At 43.0% G+C, this 23,396-nt stretch overlaps 1 protein-coding gene across 1 annotated transcript in view; it reads left to right on the top strand.

Annotated features, from left to right (window-relative positions):
* The window catches only part of ITIH5 (inter-alpha-trypsin inhibitor heavy chain 5), an 87,466-nt gene that overhangs the window by 1,832 nt on the left and 62,238 nt on the right, over window positions 1-23,396 (top strand). Inside the window, exon 2 of the mRNA XM_043883489.1 lies at window positions 10,568-10,612. Within this exon, the coding sequence (XP_043739424.1) occupies window positions 10,568-10,612 (45 nt within the window). The remainder of the gene's footprint in view (window positions 1-10,567; window positions 10,613-23,396) is intronic.

Below are 23,396 nucleotides of genomic sequence, written 5' to 3'. Positions count from 1 at the left end.
AAGAGGAGGGATTAAAGCTCTGACATCTGCAAGTCCAAGTAGGCTTAACACTGAACTTCCCTGCTTATAAGAACGCGGGTTTGGCCCATGTTAGTGATTTCATGCTGTCGTCAGCCCAAGGCACCGTTTATTCTTCTGGAAAATGACTAAATCAGAAAAAAAAAACTCTGAATATAAAGTTTTGTGAAAATTTGTAAGTTTACCTTTTTATCCCCACCCTCTTAAAAAAAAAAAAAAATTGTGTGTATAAGATGTAGGACTTGAGAGCACAGCCTCCAGAACCAGACTTCTGGGTTTAAATCCTGCCTCTGCACTTACTGGAGAGTTAGTTCACATCTGTGTGCGTGCTCAGTCACTTCAGTCACGTCCAACTCTGCGTCCCTGTGGACCGTAGACCACCAGGCTTCTCAGTCGATGGGATTCTCCAGGTTTGAATAGTGGAGTGAGTTGCCATGCCCTCTGACCCAGGGAGCCACCCTGTGTCTCCTGCATTGTCAGGCAGTTTCTTTGTCACTAGCGCCACCTGGGAAGCCCTAATTGACATCTACGAGCCTCTATTTACCCATCCTGAGGATGGGGGTGACTAGATTACTTAATTAAAGGATTCTGAAGACTAATTAATATACTTTGAACAGTGCCTGGCAATGCAGTTAATGCTGTGGTCTCAATAATTATGGCCTTCAAAATTATATGTGAACCATTTTTTAAAAATTTGTTTTATCATATTGTAGTTGAATTACGGTTGTATTAGTTTCTGCGGTATGGCAAAGTGATTCAGTTATATATATGTACCTTCTTTTTTATTATATAATTTGATTTGGGTCACTGTACTGTGACTTATTTTTGTTTTGTTTTACTTTTTTTTTTTTTTTAATCTTTTGGCCACACCTCGAACCCAGACCCCCTGCATTGGCAACACAGTCTTAATCTCTGAACTGCCAAAGAAGTCCCGTATTCTTCTTCCGTATTCTTTTCCATTATGATTTGTCACAGGATATTGAATATAGTTCCCTGTGCTGTACAGTAAGACCTCATTGTGTATCCAGTCTATAGCTAATAGTTGGCATCTGCTAACCCCAAACTCCCAATCCAACCCTCTCCCACCCCCCTCCCCCTTGGCAACCATCAGTCTATTCTCTACGTCCCTGACTCTGTTGGTGTTTCATAACAGGTTCATTTGTCATATTTTAATTCCACATGTGGTATTTGGTGAACAGCTTTCAGAGCTTCCCAAGTGGCTAGATGGTAAAGAATCTGCCTGCCAAAGTAGGAGATGCAGGAGACTTGGGTTCGATCCCTGGAGTAGGAAATAGTAGGAATGGCAACCCACTCCAGTATTCTTGCCTGGAGAATCCCATGGACAGAGGAGCCTGTTGAGCTCCATGGGATGGCAAAGAGTCAGACATGACCGAGAAACTGAGCACAAACAATTTTTAGACGTCAGTGAATTTGTGAAATTTAATGTACCCAAATTTGCCTGTTAGCTTGCTTTATAATTCCTATTACTTATCTTTGATTGATAATATTTTTTAATATTACTAATATATGCTAGATTAAAGACCTTTCTTACCCCACAGCTCATCTATAAAGAGTATTATCCATAGTGTAATAAACCTACTATCTGCAGTGGTTTTCAAACTTCATCTTGCACAAAGATACTCAGGGGCTCTTTAAGAATTCAGATTCCTGAGCCTTATTCCCATCAATTTCCATCCACTAGGTTTGGATGGGACCCCGATGGTCCTGATGCAGGCAATGCATGGACCACATTGAGACTGATAGAGCTTTGAAAGCATCTTTCAGGAAATTAATATTAAAAAGCAAGTCTTGGTCTTCCCTGGTGACTCAGTGGTAAAGCACCCACCTGCCAATGCAGGAGATGAGGGTTCCACCCCTGGTCTGGGAAGATCCCACATGCTTTGGGCCACAACTATTGAGTTTGTGCTCTAGAGCCCGAAAGTTACAACTACTGAGCCCATGTGCTGAAACTAGTGAAGCCTGCACTCCCCAGAGCCCATGCTCTACCACAAGAGAAGCCAATACAATGAGAAGCCTGCGTACCGCAACTAGAGTAGCCCCTGCTTGCTGAAACTAGAGAAAAAAGCTTGTGCAGCAATGAAGACTGAGCGCAACCATAAATAAATAATTTTTTAAAATAAAATAAACTGCAATTTTTTTTAAAAGCAAATGTCTTGTATAAAATCAGTCTGCTTTCAAATTGATACGCTTTCTTTAAATAAGGATGGAGCTGCATTCCCATTATTGCAAAAACAGTTTTTAATTTACAGTATAATAGTAGCTATCAAGTATTGAGTGTCACGGAGAGTTTTCTAGGAGCTCCATGTAAAAATTATAAGAAGTGATAAAGTATTTAGTTAACAGCATTCCAAGTGGAATCAGGCTGCCTGGGTTCAAATCTGGATCCCACTGCTTACTGGCTGTGTGTACTTGGGCAAGTAACTTATCATCTCTGGATCTCTTTCATCATCTACAAGATAGCATTGTTAATGGTTGCTACCTCGTAGGCAGGAGTGGATCTAAATTTTTGAGAGGGGAGTCAAGTTTATAAAATTGGCAAAGCCTTGACAAAATTCTGTGCTAAAATGAACAGTTTTTTTTTAAATTAATGTATTTATTGTAATTGGAGGCTAATTACTTTACCTTATTGTGGTGGGTTTTGCCATACACTGACATGAATCAGCCATGGGTATATGTGTGTCCCGCATCCTGAACCCCCTCCCACCTCCCTCCCCATCCCATCCCTCAGGGTCATCCCAGTGCACTGGCTTTGAGTGCCCTTGAACAGTTATTTAGAATGATAAATCACAACAAATGACACATTTTGACAGACTGACAAGCAACATAATTTTAGAATAATTTTTTTTTAATCAGACTTTTTTGTGTGTGTGTGTAATTTAATTTATTTTTGGCTCCTCTGGGTCTTCATTGCTGCTCAGGCTTTTCTCTAGTTTGGTGCGAGGGCTTCTCACTGCGGTGGCTTCTCTTGCTGCAGAGCATGGACTCCAGAGAGCAGGCTCAGTAGTAGTGGCAAATCGGCGTAGTTGCCCTGTGGCCTGTGGGATTTTCTGGGACCAGGGATCAAACCCATGTCTCCTGCACTGGCAGGCGGATTCTTTACTACTGAGCCACTAAGGTAGCCCAATATCATCATTATTAAGGGACTGTGCAAGTTAGGGATCCTAAGGCTTACCTTTCATCAGCTTCTGAGTAATAATCAGTTCAGCTGCTCAGTCGTGTCCGACTCTTTGCGACCCCGTGAACCGCAGCACGCCAGGCCTCCCTGTCCGTCACCAACTCCCGGAGTTTACCCAAACTCATGTCCATTGAGTCATTGATGTCATCCAACCATCTCATCCTCTGTCATCCCCTTCTCCTCCTGCCCCCAATCCCTACCAGCATCAGGGTCTTTTCCAATGAGTCAGCTCTTCTCATCAGGTGGCCAAAATATTGGAGTTTCAGCTTCTACATCAGTCCTTCCAATGAACACCCAGGACTGATTTCCTTTAGGATGGACTGGTTGGATCTCCTTGCAGTCCAAGGGACTCTCGAGAGTCTTCTCCAACACCACAGTTCAAAAGCATCAATTCGTCTGTGCTCAGCTTTCTTTATAGTCCAACTCTCACATCCATTCATGACTACTGGAAAAACCATAGCCTTGACTAGACGGACCTTTGTTGACAAAACAATGTCTCTGCTTTTTAATATGCTTTCTAGGTTGGTCATAACTTTTCTTCCAAGGAGCAAGCGTCTTTTAATTTCATGGCTGCAATTGCCATCTGCAGTGATTTTGGAGCCCCCAAAAATAAAGTCAGCCACTGTCTCCCAATCTATTGGCCATGAAGTGATAGAACCAGATGCCATGATCTTAATTTTCTAAATGTTGAGCTTTAAGCCAACTTTTTCACTCTCCTCTTTTACTTTCATCAAGAGGCTCTTTAGTTCTTCTTCACTTTCTGCCATAAGGGTGGTGTCATCTGCATATCTGAGGTTATTGATATTTCTCTCAGCAATCTTGATTCCAGCTTGTATATTGCTTCTCGGCCTTTTGGCTAAGATCAAGTGTTGATTCCAGCTTGTGCTTCTTCCAGCCCAGCGTTTCTCATGATGTTCTCTGCATATAAGTTAAATAGGCAGGGTGACAATATACAGCCTTGACGTACTCCTTTTCCTATTTGGAACCAGTCTGTTGTTCCATGTCCAGTTCTAACTGTTGCTTCATGACCTTCATACAGATTTCTCAAGAGGCAGGTCAGGTGGTCTGGTACTCCCATCTGTTTCAGAATTTTCCACAGTTTATTGTGATACACAGAGTCAAAGGCTTTGGCATAGTCAATAAAGTGGAAATAGATGTTTTTCTGGAACTCTCTTGTAATAATCAACTATTAAATAAAAAATAATCAACCCACTCTGCTCTTTTGGTTGTTGTGAGGATGAAATGAGTTAATTCAGGCAAAGCACTTACATATAGTAACACTCAGGTCTCATTAGCTATTTTTATTATTTATGAACAGCCTGGTTGAATCCCTACCACTGCAAGGAAAGCCTCAGCAAGCTTCCCCTTCAGGAGAAGAACCTTGCAAATCCCCCCAGGGGGAGTGATGTGCCCCAGGGGATATTTCAGAGCCTGAATTAGAACCCAGGTGCCCTGAATGCCAAGCTGGGCTCTCAGTGACTCCTCCAAAGACTGCACCACTTTCATATTTACAACTCAATGTGGTCTGTTTAAGGACAACTTTAACTTGTATCTCCTGGTACACAGATAGTGTGTGAAGTAGCCTCTGCTGCAGGTACCACATTCATTATGGTAATCTGTTTCTAAGTCCCCGAACTGAGCATTTCTGCACTTTTAACTTTTATAATCTCCCACTTTGCATTTGGGAAAACACAGAAAATCAAGACATTTTTTTTTTAATTCTTTGAAAAATAAAGTCAAGGCAAGATCTTGTGAGCTCCAGAGCTCTCAATCATATCTCCTCTGTGTGCACGGCTGTGATTGTTTGAGTGGAGTCGTAAGGCTGGATGGGGAAGAAGGATATTGTGGGAGAGATTCCAGAGATTGGCTTACTTCTGAACTAGCTATGTCTGGTTTCTCTAGGGGCGGGGCTTGGGAGAAGAGGGGGGAGTCCTAAGAGCTGAGCAATGAGTCCTGTGTGACCTTCTGTTCCTAACACACTCTCCCCCGAAGTCCTGGATGCTCTAACGTAAAGGAGCCCTGCCCACATGCTGTCAGAGGTCCAGCTGGAAGTCCTGCAGGCTTTCTCTTTTTAAGTTTTTATTGACTTTATTACCATATTGCTTCTGTTTTATGTTTTGGTTTTTTGGCAACGAGGCACATGGGATATCAGCTCCCCAACCAGGGGCTGAACCCACACCCCCTGCATTGGAAGGCGAGGTCTTAACCCCTGGACCACCAGGGAAGCCCCCTGCAAGCTTTCACTATCTAAGGAACAGAGGGTTGGTTAGCCATAGGATGGAGACCTGAGCTTTTTTTTTCTGGTGGGAGGGTCCCCGACCTCCTCATTATCTTCCCACAAGCCAGGTCCATGTCCCTTGTTTCTCACAGATTGAAAGCAACAGGCTGTCTCACCTAAAGCTGGTTGGTTTAGGTTTTGTTATTATTTTCCCAGCTGCCTGGAAATTGTTTGAAATTTCAGTCCCCCCCCCACCACTGCCACACCCCAATGAAGTTTCTTCTCCCATTGCTGAGGTTATGAGCATCCCACATGGCGCGTGGCTCGTAGCTGAACAACATGCAGCCCCATTTCTCTGAAAGAGAACTTTTGTGCGGGTGATAGAGAATTCCCGGAATGGGGCTGTTGGAAGACTAACTGTCCTCAGCCCAGGTGACGGGCGGCATCTCCTGTGCCGTCCAGCCTGTCGCCCTGGGGTCAGCGTCAGGTCCCGGCCAGGTCTCTGGGGCAGCTGACTCCTGAGTTCCTGGTCTTGGCTTCAGAGTGTCCTCGGGAGGTGCAGGCCAATGGGTAGATACGTTCCTGGCATAGAGCCCACTAGGCGCTCATGTCTCCGGCCATTCGAGGGTGTGTGGCTGAGCCTGGCCTCAGAGCAGCCACTCCTGGCTCTGTGATGGAGCCCAGAGCGACGGGGCTGGTGGCAGAGCTCGGGAGGAATGAGGGAACCCCATCCCTTGAACCACGCCTTTCTCTCTCTTGTTCAGTGGACCCAGGTCGTGAAAGCACCCATCCCTAAAGGGAATGTGTGTGTTGTGCGTATTTCCAATACCCCTCACCCTGGGTGGAAGTAGGTTTCACTCCTCTCCTCCCTTCCCACGCCCTTCCCCATCTGTGGACTTTCTGGAATGCTTTCTTTTCCCTCCTGATCCTGATCCAACCCTGTGATTGATCCTGGGGGGAAAATACCATCTCTTTTATCCAGATGATGAACATTAAGCTGTTTTTCACCTGTAGTTGGACCATCTGATGGTGGGCTAGATGGAGATTTCAGTCCCCCAGCTCTGGTGGGCTTATTGCTGCATTCCTGGTGCAAAGGCAGTCTTCAGCCACCCATGCACGTTCTGGTAGTGAATGCTGCTTGGTCCATGTGAGTTGAAGAGGCAGATAATGAGCGATTTCTCAGCATGGTTCTCATATTGAACTTGATTCTCTTTAAATTTGTCTTCCCCTCTTATTCCACTTCCAACCAACATCCTACACACTTACTTCAAGCCATCCCTCCGTCGTAAAGCCTTTCGTGGTCACTTGAGAGTGTAATGCTTCCCCTTTTCCCATTTTCTTTGTAACTTATAAAAATTACCTCATCTGGTGAGTTTTCCTGAGTGTATTTTCTTTGAAGTTAGGTAGTATGGTCCTTCATGGCAAAGATCGTGGCTGATACCTCTTATTAAATACTGTGGTCTGGACATCTGTTCTGGCGCTGGAGAAGTAAGCTCAGCTTGGAAGGAGTAGAAATTCCTATCTGAGCCATCTCATAAGTCTGTGATTTGGGGCCCATGCTCTGAGGTTACTATTCAGAACCCTCCTTGACTTTAAGCTGGATTAGGTTACCTGTCCTTATCCCCCGCTTCCAGGTTCTTCTTAGGGAACAGGAAAGCTCTCAAACAATAAAAGGGGTCAGGAATTCCTAATTAAAAACAATGAAGATGACATTAATGTAATTTCCACTTCTAATCCTAGCTGGCACCAGGAATCTCTGTGCACCAGGAAGTTTTGATTCTGGTTTGGTCTGTGTCTAAATGTGGACTCAAGTGTTGCCATGGTGATCCCCTGAGATATCAGATAGCCACCTCAAAAATGAAAAACCAACTTCTCTTGTTCTCCTGAATGCTTGTTTATTTTCTTGGAAAACCTATTCTTCAAAGGAGGAGACTTCAAAGAGAATACTTTAGATCAACCAGAGAACGCAATACCTGAGCAGGGCCAGGCTTCCCTTCTGACCATGGTTAGTTATTTAAGTGGTCCCCAGCGGATTCCACAATTTTAGGAAGGGAGAGGCCTGAGACGGACCTGCAGAACTGGGGGAGACCTTGCCCAAGACACTGATTCTGGTTTCCTTTGGACCGTTCAAATCATTCCACCTCATTTTAGAAATAGGAACCAGTAGCCTCCTAGTGACTGGTTCTTATTTGGCATGAGAGCATATGTCAACTGAAATCCTATACTAATTCTTCCTATTCCATGTTCTGTAGGATAGGAGACTCTATGATGGCTTATAATTGTAATTTACAGTAGCACATATCTATTTTCAGAAGGGATCAGAAAAGGATCATGATTAAACCAGATTTTTAGTTTACAGAATGGAAATATCTTTATTGTTTTTTCTATTTGCAAGTGATACAAAACTAAGGTACTACAGAAGAGTTTAAAGAAAAAAAAATTCAGACATTCAGAGGTAATTGCCATTAAAATTTTGGGTGTGTTCTGCACATACAGACACATACTTAAAAAATGAGATTGGTAAAGATAGCATTTTGTTATCTGATTTAATCATTCAAAGTGTGTCTGACTGTATCAGTGAGGACAGGCCAGGCTGAACTGGGGTAAGAACCCCCAAACTGCAATGCTTTAAATGACATTTATTTCTTTCTTAAAAAACTTTTTATTTTGTATTGGAGTATAGCCGATTAACAATGTTGTAATAGTTTCAGGTGGATCGCAAAGGGACTCAGCCATACATACACACGTATCCCTTCTCCCCCAAGATCCCCCTCCCACCTAGGCTGCCACATGACATTGAGCAGAGTCCCCTGTGCCATACGGCAGGTCCTTATTGGTTATCCATTTTAAATACAGCGGTGTGTACATGTCCATCCCCAGTGCTCTAACCGTCCCTTCTCTCCATCCTTCTCCCCACTACCTGGCAACCATAAATTAGATGAACGTTTGTTTCTTGCTTGTATGATGTCCATCTTGGGGTGTCAGTGGAGCAAGTGTGACCTTGGGCTTGACGGAGCAGCAACCTCTCAAATGTTACTACTTACTGTGCAGGTGAGAAAAGGCAGTTCTGGAGAATCTCATATCTTCTATCGAGTCCTTGGTGGAGAAGTGACAGAGGCCACTTACCTTCATAAGTTATTGGCCAGAACCAGTCACGTGGCTCTGTCTTCCCACCAGGGGCCAGGAAATGCAATCTTTCCAGCAGACAGCTAGAGAAATATTTAGTGAACAGCTCAGAAGTCCAGTAAAACTAACATTTGAAGTCAATAACTGTAGGTCCATACCATTATTTTTAATAGCTGTATTCTGATTAATCACTATATCATAATATATTTAACCAAACCATTTTTAAAGTATATGTTAGGCTATTTACAAGGATCAACAATTATTTTAAAAGTTGCCAAGAAGTCTTTTCATGCTTTCATTTTTTTTTTTGTATTGATGTTCGCCCCCCCCCACCCCAATTGATATTTTCTGAAAGTAGGCTTTCTAAATTAAAAGACATGCATACTGGTGGGAATGTAAAATGTTGCAGCTACTTTGCAAACTGGTGTATCTATTTCTCAAAAGTCAAATTTACCATATGACCCAGGAATTCCACTTATAAAGGAAATAAAAGCACAGAGACATCCATGTGAATATCCATGCAAGTTCCACAGTATAAATAATAGCCAAAAGGTGGAAATAACCTTAGAGTCCGACAACTGGGAAGTGGATAAACACAATGTGATGTATCCACATGATAGACTATTATTCAGACATAAAAAAGAATGAAGTGCTAATAAATCTACAAGATTATGCTAAGTGGAAAGGGCCAGTAAAAAATGACCACATATTGTACGATTCCATTTATACGAAATGCCCAGGATGAGTAAATCCATAGAGACAAAGTAGATTAATGGGTGCCTAGGGCCAGGGAAAGGCTGGAGTTGGAAGTGACAGGTAAAGCAGGGTTTCTTTGGGGATAAAAGTGTTCTAAATTGATTGTGATGGTTTGCCCAGCCCTGTGAATATATTTTAAAAACTTGAATTGTGCACGTTGAAGGAGCGAATTTTATTGTTTGTAAGTTATACCTTATGAAGCTGTTAAAAAAGTTTTGTGTAAAGTCTAAGCATATTTTCCAAGGTTTTTGTGCACATTAAAAGAACAAATTTTATCATTTGTAAGTTATACCTTACAAAGCTGTTAAAAAAGGTTTGTGTAAAGTCTAAGCATATTTTCCAAGGTTTTGATCAACAATGTCTTACTGCCCTCCAGGAAGGCCGACTTATTACTCACAGCAGTGGAGTCCACACTTCTGTTCTTTAAACAGTGATTTATCTTGAGAAGTGGTTGGCAACCAGCTAGGACTTCTACATGAGTCCAGAGGGGCTGGTTAATTATTAGATGATTTTTAAAACTAAGGATGCTATCACCTTCCTGTACCCCTCCTCTGCCTGTGGGAAAGTATAGCAAATCATCCAGAAGAAACACAGTAAGAAAGTTCAAGGTAAGTTCAGTTTTGCCTCCAGAACTTCCTGGGGTTTTGAGCGGAATGAACGAACCCATCAGAGGCAAGCGGACATGTTTATTCATTGTAACAGACACAACTGCAAAGAGTTGATTTTCAAGCCAAAAATAAATGGAAACCGAATACAAATACTCTTTTTTTTTTTTATTTTTTTCTCTTTATGTGGACCATCTTTCAGGCCTTTGTTGAATTTGTTACAGTATTGTCTCTGACTAATGTTTTGCTTTTTTGGCTGCGAGGCATGTGGAACCCAGCTCCCCGACCCGGGAGTGAACCCCAGCTCCCTGCATTGGAAGGTGAAGTCTTGCCCACTGGACTGCCAGGGAAGGCCCTGAATACAGATATTCTAATGAACTCTGTTCTGGTCATTTCATCTGCTCCCCTAACAGATATAAGAACCCCCAGATGAGGAGGTGGTGTGATATTGTGGGTTAAGCAGCCAGCCAGATCTGAGAAGCATGAATTCTAACCTTGTTCTGGGTGCTTCCTGGTTCAAAGTCAAAACTGCTTTTCAAGTGGTGGATAACTCTTCATGTGCCTTCGTGGGTCTTAACCCTCTTCGTGTAACTAACTCACGTGAGAATGACCTCACAATCGTAGTTCATGTCTCTTTTTTCCTTCTAGGTTGGACTCAGGATCCCAAGGCAAATCAGGCTGTTGCAAAGGCTGGTAAGTATATTCACATAAATTCTCTTAATTAAAAGTCTGTACCCCTCACGAGTCTGTGTATTTGGAACCAGGTAACAGCTGTGCTCACAGCTACTTCAAACCTTAAAGTTGCATGTAGAAGAAATTGAACGTGAAACAGCATAGCTTTTAAAAAAATGTTTATTATGATGGTATTGTCATGTTCTTTTTTTTTTTTTTTGGCTTCACAACATGGGGGATCTTAGTTCTCCGACCAGGGATTGAACTCTCACCCCTTGCATTGGAAGCATGGAATCTTATCCAGTCAACCACCACAAAGTCCTCAGCATAGCTTTTATAAACCTTTCTTTAATAAACTTTTTCTTTAAATGGATGTTTTTCTGAAAAGAGAACTGATTATTACAGTAAAAGGATAAGGATGAAGTGTGAAGTTTTCAAAGACCTTCTCAGAAAAAAGCTAACATCTAAGTGAACCTTTCCTTTTCTTAGTAATGTTCTTACACAAGAAATAAAGATGGCGTTAGGAAGTAAACAGTGAAAGCAAGCAGAGAATTCCCATTTGTAGATTGAAGCTTCATGTGATAGAAGTTGGGCCAGGCTCTCGGTGTATGCTGCAGGCTCCCAGATGGAACTTGGGGAAACATTCAGGATTCCAAGTGTTTATTTGAAATGACCTCAGTCCTTCCTTCCCACGATGTGTACAGTGATGTATCCAAGTGTGGGGACACGCCTTCAGGCTCTGAGGATACGGAATCCTCTGCACACCCTCACGGATAAGCCATAAACCCAAGATGTTTACTCCCTGCTCCTGGCTGGTGTCTGAATTCTTGCTGAATTGCTCACGACCAACGTCACAATCATTCCCGCCTTTATTTGGACCGGGACTTTGTATTCTCATCATTTTCTGCATGGCTTACTCCTCCCTGCCCACCCCAATCTTCACGATCCTGCCTCCCCAGATTTGTTACCCTCAGTCTTTTTCTGTTTTGCTGCATGTTCACATAACATAGACAGACATATGTGTAAGGTATAGTTCGGGCTGAGGCAGAAAAGAAGGAGAGATGACCTCAACGGAAGTAGGTTACCTTTATTCAGGCAAGAAGGGGCAATAGTTGGCCTAACAACCAGGCTGATCCCACGCCCAGAGGGATCAGGGAGGCTCCATATTTATAGGGAGGTTTGTGGAAGCGATAAGGGAAACGTTAATCAGGCGGGATGTTTTGGGTATTCTTTAGTTGACATGGCATTTGTAGTTGGGCAGGGGGCAATAAGTCTTCTGGGCAGGCGTAGGGGGTGGAAGGTTTCTGGACAGGAGGTGATAAGTCCCAGATAGATACAACCGGCCTGGAGCATCAGGGCAGGACCTAAAGTTTGGTTTTGTTTTCTCCAAAGTTAGATGATTCAGCAAGGGCCTTTGAGACTGTTGTTTTCTTTTATAGGCCCAAAGACTCCTTCAATATGTGAACATAAATGGGTAAAGAATTGTGAAGAGTCTAGATTTTTACCCTATGTACAAGCCAGGAAGCTTGTCTGTTGCTATTTCATGGATCCTGGCACAAAACAGGAGACTCCTGGGCCAGAGACAATAGATGATTTATGACTCACAGTAAGAGTGGAAGTCAGAGCAGCGCCATTGGAGCCTGTCCTCCAGATCAGTTCCCAGGTAGTGATACAGAGAGGGCCAGGCGACACCTACATACCTGGTACTTGGTTGGTTTGACCACGAGAGGGGTGCTGAACTCTGAGGGGGTCGCCAACCTCTAGGATCTAATGTCTGATGATCTGACATGGAGCCAATGTAATAATAATAGAAATAAAGTGCACAATAAATATAATGCACTTGAATCATCCTGAAACCATCCCTTAGCCTTCTGATCCATGGAAGAACTGTCTGCATGAAATGGGTTCCTGGTGCCAAAAAGATAGGAGACTGCTGCAGTATAGCACAGGGAACTCTACTCAATACTCTGTAATGACCTATATGGGAGTAGAATCTAAACAGGAGTGGATATATGTGTGTATAACAGCAAAAACTAGCACATCATTGTAAATCAACCATACTTCAGTTCAGTTCAGTTGCTCAGTCACATCTGACTCTGCAACCCCATGGACTGCAGCACACCAGGCTTCCCTGTCCATCACCAACTCCTGGAGTTTGCTCAAACTCATGTCCATCAAGACGGTGATGCCATCCAACCATCTCATCCTCTGTCGTCCCCTTCTCCTCCTGCCTTCAATCTTTCCCAGCATCAGGGTCTTTTCCAATGAGTCAGTTCTTCACATCAGGTGGCCAAAGTATTGGAGCTTCAGCATCAGTTCTTCCAATGAATATTCAGGACTGATTTCCTTTAGGATTGACTGGTTGGATCTCTTTACAGTCCAAGGGACTCTCAAGAATCTTCTCCAACACCACAGTTCAAAAGCATCAATTCTTCAGTAAAAATTCATAAAAAAGGGAGGAGCCCTTGCTCCCAGCAAGACATAGATGCACATATTCATTCATTTAAGGATTTTGTTGAGTCCTCACTGTCTGCCCAGCACTGTTCAAGGCATTGGCAATCCAGCAATGGACAAACAGGCAAGACACTGTCTTTCATAGAGCTTGAATTCTAAAGAGGGGCAGAGATAGGCAAAGTCTATAAGTAAATGGTTAAATGTGTTAGGAATGGAGAAGAAAAGTACCACTGAGGAAAAAAAAAACAAAAAACAGCAGAGGAAGGTGGGGACCCTTGTATACATTTGCAAGTTTAAGATTTTTCATGTATGCTATCAGACAGTGGGACCATGTAAATACAACTGCTGTTTTTGCATGCTGACCACAGGCCAGGTGTTGTCCTGAGTATCTCTTGTGTTCTAGCTCAGCCAAATACAGACACATTTTACAAACAAGAAAACAGTCATTTATCCAAGGTTACACTTTCCATAAGAGGTGATCGAACAAGGGTTTTGAGTCCCAACAGTCTGGCTTCTGAGTTTGTGCTTGTCACTATTACACCCAACTGCCTTCTCACCTGAATGTATTTGTTTCTTATTATTTTCACTCAACAGTGCCTCACGTGGCCTAAATCTGTCCCTTCTAGATGATGAAAAATATACCATGTCGTTGGCACACTATCGTTTATCAAGCATTCTACTATTGAGCTTTCAGTATGGTTTCAATTTTTTGGCGTCTATAAACGCTGCTGCAAAAACTTTTTTGCTTTTTCTAGTAAGTGGATGCTTTTAATGCTGTGGCCAAGATTTTCAGTAGTAGGGTTGCTGGATCAAAGTGCACATGCATTTTAAAAAATTTTGATAGATGTAGTCAGACTAGTTTTTGAATACTCCTAGTACTTTCTGTCCTAATTCCATTTCTATCAGCAATGACGAATATGCACATTTCCGCCAGCAACAATAGAATTACTCTCTTTGTCAGTCTCTAAAATATAAAGTGATATCAGTCCTTCAGTGTGTATTCCCCTGACTTATGAGTTTGGATTTTTCTCCATACAGAGTCGTTCTTCCATGAGTTGTTTTTCAGGTCCTGCAGCCATTTTTCTATTGCGATTTCTTTTCAAATTTTTCCTGTTGCTTAGTCCCTAAGTCATGTCCAATTCTTTGCAGCTGCATGCACCGTAGCCCACCAGGCTCCTCTGTCCATGGGCTTTCCCAGGTAAGAATACTGGAATGGGTTGCCATTTCCTTCTCCAGGGGATCTTCCTGCCCAGGAATAGAACCCACGTCTCCTGCATTGGTAGGCGGATTTTTTATGGCTACCCCACCAGAGAAGCCCTCTTTTGTGATTTTTATCTCCTGATTGTCAGTATGGGCTTCCCAAATGGCATTAGTGGTAAAGAACCCATCTGCCAATGCAGGAGACAAAGAGACATGGGTTTGATCCCGGGTTGGGAAGATTCCCTGGACGAGGGCATGGCAACCCACTCCAGTATTCTTGCCTGAGAAATCCTGTGGACAGAGGAAGGAGCCTAGCAGGCTACAGCCCATAGAGTCGCAGAGAGTCAGACATGACTGAAACGACTTAGCGTGCACGCCCGCACTTCTCAGTATGTGGGAGATCTCTGTGTGTTTTGGATACTCTGTATTCTGAATTGGAAGAGTTCTTCCCTAAGTCTGTCATTTGTCTATTAGCTTTGTTTATGAAATATTTGTCATTATAAAGGCTTTAAGTTCCTGAGTAATAAATAAGTTTACTTTTCTTATTTTCATTTGTAGTTACAAAGATTTTCTTGACCCTTTAACTGTTTCATATAATCACTCAGATTTTTCTTTAGAAATCTAAGAATGTAGAAAGCCTCTCTTTAACAAGTATCATACAAATTTATTAATGTTGACTTCATTTACCCATCCAGACAGTACCAGAATGATCTTTCCAGCATGGGTCTGGTGTATCACTCTCTTTTGCAAATGTCTTCAGTGGCTTTGTGGCTTCCCTGGTGGCTCAGCGGTAAAGAAGCCGACTGCCAATGCAGGAGACTTGGGTTTGATCCCCTGAGTCAGGAACATCCCCTGGAAGAGGAAATGGCCACCCACTCCAGTATTCCTGCCTGGAAAATTCCATGGATAGAGGAGCCTGGCAGGCTACAGGCTATGGGGTTGGAAAACAGTTGGACACGACTTAGTGACTAAAATGAAAGCAAAAAGTCAGTGACTTTGTGTCACCTGTATGATTAACTCTGAGGACGTTTAAGCCCACCCTCCCACTTCACCCCCGCTCCGTGATCTGGCTCCTGTCTGCCTCTGTAGCCTTGGTTTACCCAAAGTTTCCTTGTATTTCACGTTCTAGCTGTGCCACACTAATGTGAACGTTCTCTACTCTGATTAGTGAAGAGGATGTGGTGGCGACAGCTGGGATCTTCCTATCACTCCCAGCTCATGGACCCCTGGGGACATGCCTTTGATTTTATTCTGAATTAATTAGATACCCTTTTAAGAAAGCTCTCTGCTGTCACAGATGCTAACAGTGTTTACCTTTTGAAAAGCAGGAGTATCTTTTTGTCGGAGTCTCCTTGGTGTTCAACAACTACTGGCCTGGTTTTCCTAGAACAATTCACTGTCATACCTTAACCTCCCAATGGCAGAGCCACATCTTGGCCTCCCCTTTGTAGCAGAGATTCTAAAATTTGCAGCTAAGATTTGTTTTGAGCGGATGTGGTGAGACACGCAGACACAGAAATGACCGTCACGAAGGAGGAAGTTTACACTCACAGGTCCCCAGGGACGAGTGGCATGCAGGGCCATGTGGAGAAGCACCAGGTCACTCGGGGCAGCAGGGTCAGAGGGGAGAGCATGGCCTAGAGTCTTTATTGTGGTTTATGCAGGAAGGAATTGATGAGTCAGGTTAGGGGTGCCGAGTAACCTTAGGACTGGATGGTGGTTTATTCATTCAGTTGTGTCCAGCTCTTCGTGACCCCATGGACTGTAGGACTGGGTAGCTGAAATAATTTTGGCAAGCTCTGGGCTCCAGAGTCTGACCATGGGGTGATTTGGGGCAGGGGGAATATTGGCTGGTGTGCAAGGGCTTGGTAAGGTAGGTGACTGGGATGGGGAGATGCTATTACTGATTGGTTGTATCTTGAAGGTGTGCTCGCAGGGCAACTTTTGCTATCTCCAGGAATCAGCTGACCCTGGGAGGGGAGGAACAACCTCTCCAAGGTCAAATCCCCAAATGCCAGAGCATCAAGAATATAGAAAATAATATAACAATGTAAAATTGATGTCCTGTGAATTAAGCACACAATCCCTACCCCTACCTCAGAAGACAAATGGAAAGGACATACAAAGGACCCACCCCACCCCTACTGCCACCAGCATAACTCAATAACATACTCAGCAGAAACCTACCTCTTCCATTGTATTAAGTTTTTTAAAAATATATTTATTTATTTGGCTGTGTTGGCACCTGGGATCTTTCATTGCAGTACACAGGCTCAGTTGCTCCTTGGCGTATGGGATCTTAGTTCCCCGACCAGGGATTGAACCAACATCCCCTGTGTTGGAAGGTGGATTCTTAACCACTGGACCACCAGGGAAGTCCCTGTCTTATTAATCTTTAAAATTACACTCAGCCTAAAATAAAATAAAATAAAATAAAATTACACTCAGCCTAAACATTCACTTTTTTTCTTTAGAAGGTAATGTCAGTATAGGGCTTCCCTGATGGCTAAGTGGTAAGAATCTGCCTGCGATGCAGGCGATGTGGATTCGACCCCTGGGTCAGCAAGATCCCTTGGAGAAGGAGATGGCAACCCATTCCAGTATTCTTGCCTGGAGAATCCCATGAACAGAGGAGCCCAGTGGACTATAGTCCATGGGGTTGCAAAGAGTCAGACACAGCTTAGTAACTAAACAACAATAGCAACTATGTCAGTATACACTGCTAATAAAATGTAGTAACAAGCACTTTATAATCTATAAAAATGACCTATATATTAGTGTTTGTATACTGACTACAATCCCAGTTTTCAGTAATTTAATTTTTCTGTAGTATTCTAATATTAAAACATTACTATTTTTCTTGATGTTAAAAAAAAAGGGATTTATAAAAGAAGAAAATACAGTCAGTTCAGCAGTTAGCATGGTACCAGCACTGTTACTTCACTGAGAGCTACTAATGTATGTATCTCTCTCCCTGCTCCCAAAACTAGCCATCATGGGTCATCTTTAAAAAAATTTTTTTTAAATTTTTTTGACCACAAAAAAGTGAGTAAGTTGGTTATGTTTTTAAACGACTCACGTGGGCACACAGGATCTTAGTCCCCTGATCAGGGACTGAAACCATACCCCCTGTACTGGAAGCTCAGAGTCTTAACCACCAGACCACCAGGGGAGTTCCTTCATGGTTTATCTTAAGAGATTGTAAGATTTTTTGTTTTTCTGAGCAAAGGTGATAATTGCCTATTGTGTTTCCTCTCTGCTGCTGCTGCTGCTAAATCGCTTCAGTCGTGTCCGACTCTGTGCGACCCCATAGACGGCAGTCCACCAGGCTCCCCCGTCCCTGGGATTCTCCAGGCAAGAACACTGGAGTGGGTTGCCATTTCCTTCTCCAATGCATGAAAGTGAAAAGTGAAAGTGAAGTCGCTCAGTCGTGTCCAACTCTTCGCCACCCCATGGACTGCAGCCTACGAGGCTCCTCTGTCCATGGGATTTTCCAGGCAAGAGTACTGGAGTGGGTTACGATTGCCTTCCTCTCTAAACATAATGAAATATCACGCCATAGAATGTGTTACTGCAAATAGGCGATTCAGAACTGATGACTCCCTCTGTCTGCAGAGGGAAATCATTTCCCCAAGGTGGTAAATATAGTCCTCAGGGAGGTCCTCCCTGTCTGGGGGTGTCTGGCCGTGTCTGGGGGTCTTCTGCTTCGTGAAATAGCAGCATGAACTTTTTCTTGATAAGAAGAAGCATTAAAAAAAGAAGAAGCATTGAGGTTTATTAATAGTTAAGATCTCTGGTCTTGGGGATTCCCTGGTGGCTCAGATGGCAAAGAGTCTGCCTGCAGTGCTAGAGACCCAGATTAGATCCCTGGGCTGGGAAGATCCCCTGGAGAAGGAAATGGTAACCCACTTCAGTACTCTTGCCTGGAGAATTCCATGGACAGAAGAGCCTGGCGGGCTACGGTCCATGGGGTCGAGAAGAGTCGAAAACGGCTGAGCGACTTCAGTTTCCTCTCTGGACTTGGAGCCAGCCAACTGCCAAGCTCCATCAAGTGAGGGGAGTGGATGCGGTGGTTTCTGAGTTTCTCTTCCACCTCTGAGATGGTTTATTCTAGTGGTTGAGGAAGAATTGTTAGCCCAGAATCAAACAGCAGGAGGGTCGTCCTCTGGGAAGCGGCCTGGCTTCTGGCACTGCCCGTGGCAGACTCTCCCGGTCACCTTTCCAGCTGCATTGTGGGTGACTCGGGATGTCTTCTGTGTGGCTTGATCTTAAACGGCTCACATGAGTCACACGGAAACCTCTGATCCCTGACTAATTAAGACCCTCCCTGCCTCAAAACGCTTTTCCATCTGTTTAGCTTTTGTAGGAAAAAATAATGAAGAAATTATTATGTCACAGGAAGGCTTGGTTTCTGCCCACATCCCTAAACAAAATACTGAGCCGAATACAAATATGGAAAGCATGTTGGATTTCTAAGCACTGTGCTTTGGCAGAGGTTGAGGCCATCGTTTTATATCCTTTCTTCTACGACACATTTTCGTAAACCTCTGCCATCCCAGGTTCTGTGCTTGTCCTTGGTGTGGTTCATCTCCTCACGATTTTACGAACCTGGCCAATATTCTTCACCCGACATGCCCTTCTCTCTCACTAAACTGCTCTATTCCCATGCCAGGAAGGGGCTCTGGTTTATTCTTGTTTCTATGTCTTTTATGTTTCTAGAATTTCTTTTTGTTCTCTTTCACTCCATACAAATTCTATATCTCTTTAAAAGCTTTTTCTTACTCCTACAGTCTTCACTGTTTTTCTCTTCCTTCTGGACTGTGGAAAGTCTTCTAGCCAATAAATAAATATACATACCTCCTTGTATCTTGCTGTGTTTCTGCCTATGTTTTTGCACTTTCTTCCCACTGCACCTTAAGAGAACAGATTGTATGTTAATATTTCTTCCCAATCCATCCTAGAATGTAGAGTTGAACTTAACTAAATACTACTTATTACCATTTCCTGTTGGGGGATATAGATTTTTCTTTAATTGTTCGCGATTCAGAAAATTCAGTTTTGTAATTGGTTTTGATTTTGACTCCATGCTGAGAGCTGTGCATGGGAAAAAAAAAAGCATAAATCACGAGCCCTCTTTTCCATGTGTTTGCAGTCCAAGAGGGGCAGGGAACGAGGGGAGGGAAAGCTTTCAAGGATGGGGATACAGGAGTGCATAATTGGTGTTAATAGATTTTTAGCAGACAGTGCCATCACGGCCAGACAAGGGGTGTTCGTGTCAATAACACAGAGCCTCTTGTGGGAAACCAGTAACAAGGCAGGAGCAGTAACACTAAAATAGTTTCTTGAAACTTTTCTCAACCTGTCTCCTGGGGCCATGAGCCATGAACCATGCTTTGTCACATTTTAGTTGCAGTGAAATTCTAACTGATCATTATCTCATAAATGAGAACAAATCAGCGTGACATCAAAGATAGTCTCAAGGGTACCAAGTGTAGCCAATCTTTCATTATGTCAGAAACAGTACAGGGCAGAGAGCCTCTACAAATGAAGCTCAGCTTTGTTCGGAATGCTAGAACTGTCCTCTCTGCTTATCAAAGACATAAACTTAAGATTTTTTTCTATGTTACTACTCAACTTTTGTGTAAAGAAGTGATAAATTGATAAGAAAAAAATTGGGGGAAAATGTCAGAAGATGACACCAGTGCAGAAAGCATTCAGCTCCCTGCTCTGTCTGGAGTATTCATGATTCAATGGGGTGATAACTCTGAGGTTCACAGGTAACTTTTAAATCAGCATTGTATTTACAATGTTTTGGCAGTTTTGTATTTTACTGGCTGTCTAACAGTGACCGCTGTGAAAGCCTTCACTGGCCAGCTTCTGCAATCCTTTAACAGAAGAGGCAGGATTGGAAGTTAGGGACTCCCGATTCTTAAGCTGGGTTTTGTTTCAAGTATCATTAAGACTTTGACTTTGTTTTTTAGAGCAGTTTCAGGTTTAAACCAAAGTTGAGAGAAAGGTGCAGATTTCCTTTATGCTCCTACCCTGACACAGGCTTCACCTCTGCTATCGTCAACATCATTCTCTAGAATGGGACATTTTTAACCAAAGATGAACCGGTATTGGCCCATCATAATCACTCAATGTTTATAGTTTACCTTAGGGTTCACTCTTGGTGATGTACATTCTATGGGATTGAACAAGTGTTTAATGACATATATCCATCATTATTGGAGCTTTCCAAGTAGCACTAGTGGTAAAGAACCCACCTGCCAATACAGGAGATGAGGGAGATGTAGGTTCCATCCCTGAGTTGGGAAGATCCCCTGGAGGAGGGCATGGCAACCCACTCCAGTATTCTTGCCTGGAGTATCCCATGGACAGAGGAGCATGGCGGGCTTTAGTCCATAGGGTCGCAAAGAGTTGGACAATGACTGAAACGACTCAGCATGCATCCATCATTATCATATCAAAGGAGAAGGGGGCGGCAGAGGATGAGATGGTTAGATAGCATCGCTGACTCAATGGACATGAATCTGAGATTCCCTGGTGGCTCAGATGGTAAAGAATCCACCTGCAGTGAAGGAGACCAGGGTTCAATCCCTGGCTTGGGAAGATTCCCTGGAGAAGGGAGTGGCTCCCCATTCCAATATTCTTGCGTAGAAAGTTCCATGGACAGAGGAGACTGGTGGGCTATAATCCATGGGGTCACAAAGAGTTGGGACATGACTTAGCAACTCAACAACAACAACACTGAGTATTTTCACTGCCCTAGAAATCCTGGACTTGACTGTTCACAGACTTCCCCTGCCTGCAATAGTTGTTGTACTTTTGCCCTTTCCAGAACGTTGGAGTCATACAGTATGTAGCCTTTTCATATGGACTTCTTTCATTTAGGAATATGCATTTATGGTTCTACCATGTCTTTTTATGGTTTGATAGCTCATTTCTTTTTACTCTAGATTTCTTAGCTCCCACCTGTGTGACTAGGGGCAAGTACCTTATCCTGATCTTACATTAGTTAAGTCACGGGATTGGACTTGAGTTTCTTTTTCTTCATATTTGTTTTTGCAGCTTACACTATACTGTCTTCATTTCAGGGGTGTTTCTAATATACAGAAGTCTAATTCCCAAAACAAAACCAGTAAAATGTGTCATGATCAGACAGAGTGTAGAGTTTGGAATAATTAACCCAATGTCTAAATGCAGTTCAAGGGCAACTCCCAATTAAAGCAGGGTTGTAAACTCAAACATCTAAAGAGATGAAGAGGGTGTGCAGTTTTTACTGTTGTGTCAAATTCTCTCCAGACACCATGGCGTCATGCAACAGATTTTGTCCTAAAGAGACCAGATGTACATAAAGAATATTTTGTCATCAGTTATTCCTGATTTCAGGAATGATTTCCTAAAATCCAAAGCTTTATTCCTTACTTTTGGCTTTGCTTTAGATTCTTGGATCTCAAAAGAAGACATAATTTTGGTGATTTATTCAAGCCCTCTCAATTTATATTGTTGTTTAGTTGCTAGGTTGTGTCCAACTCTTTGCAACCCCATGGACTGTAGCCCACCAGGCTCCTCCATCCATGGGATTTCCCCGGCAAGAATACTGGAGTGAGTTGCCATTTCCTTTTCCAGGGGATCTTCCCGACCCTGGGGTCGAACCCGTGTCTCACTCTTGACAGGCAACTTCTTTACTATGGAGCCACCTGGGAAGCCCTCTCAATTTAGAGATATTATAAAACTATAGCAGAAATACATGAAGTGTCATCTAGCTATATTAATTTTAAAAAGTATTTCTCAAACACCAGAGTCCCTTAGAGGGCATGTTGAAGCATAGATTGCTGGACTGGCCCCCTGAGATTCTTGCTCTGTGAGTTTGGGGTGGAGTCCGAGAAACTACATTTCTTCTTCTAAAATTTTTTAATATTTTAATCAGAGGATCACTGCTTTACAGTGTTAGTTTCTGCTGTACAAGAACGTGAATCAGCTGTAGGTATACATATATCCCCGCCTCTTGAGACTTCCTCCCACGCTCCCTTCCCACCCCTCTTGCCATCACAGAGCACCAAGCTGAGCATCCTGTACTGTCCAGCAGCTTCCCGATAGCTGTCTGCTTCACGCGTGGTAGTGTATATGTGCATGCTGAGTCGCTTCAGTCCTGTCTGACTCTTTGGGACCCTGTGGACTCTAGCCTACCAGGCTCTTCTGTCCATGGGGATTCTCCAGGCAAGAATACTGGAGTCGACTGCCATTTCCTCCTCCAAGGGATCTTCCCAACCCAGGGATCAAACTTGCTTCTCCTGGGTCTCCTGCATTGGCAGGCAGATTCTTTGCAACTGAGCCACTGGGGAAGCCCAGTACAGTATGTAGGTCAATGCTAATCTCTCAATTCGTCCCACCTTCCTCTTTGCCCACTGTGTCCACAAGTCCGTTCTCTGTGTCTGCGTCTCCATTCCTGCCCTGCAGATAGGTTCATCAGTACCCTTTTTATAGATTGCACATATATGTGTTAACGTTTCTGCATTTTTAACAAAAGTTTCTGGGTGATACTGTTGTTGCTGATCTGTGGACCACATCTTGGGAACCATTGTTTTGAAATAATTCCTTCTCAGACCAAATGAGAGAACTTCTTTTCTTTTTAGGTGAAAATCTTTCAAATGCAGTTAGATCTTTTTTTTTTTTTCTACTTAAAGTTCAGCCACCAGATGAATAGTCTCCAAAACTCTGTCTTCAACCCCGCCCCTACTCTGGCCTGGCTCAATGCTTGTGATGAAGACACTTAGCTGAAATTATAGTACAATGAGATAGAAGCATTTACACATATTATGGATGCACAGAGAATAGTGAATAGTTTTAACCAGCTTTTAAATTTGCACTTTCTAGCCACTGCCCTTTATCAGAAGCTTTAGGGATAAATGTACTTAGCATACACTTTCCTTTATTGCGGTTCTAATTCCCCAAATACTTTCTTGAGCTCAGTATTGATTCTCATTTTATAATAGTGGGATTGTCATCTGAATGGAAAAACCCCACAGTATAGTTTCTCTAAGTGGATATTGAAATTAACTTGGAAGTATGAGAATGTCTTTAGGTATGCTCTGATCTTATAATCAATTCAGTGATCCTAGAAATGTGATCTAAAAATTTATAAAAG

The sequence above is a fragment of the Cervus elaphus genome, chromosome 23, assembly GCF_910594005.1.
Source record: "Cervus elaphus chromosome 23, mCerEla1.1, whole genome shotgun sequence".
Taxonomy (NCBI): domain Eukaryota; kingdom Metazoa; phylum Chordata; class Mammalia; order Artiodactyla; family Cervidae; genus Cervus; species Cervus elaphus.
The sequence above is the reverse complement of the archived record's forward strand: the minus strand, read 5'-3'. Positions and strand labels throughout refer to the sequence as shown.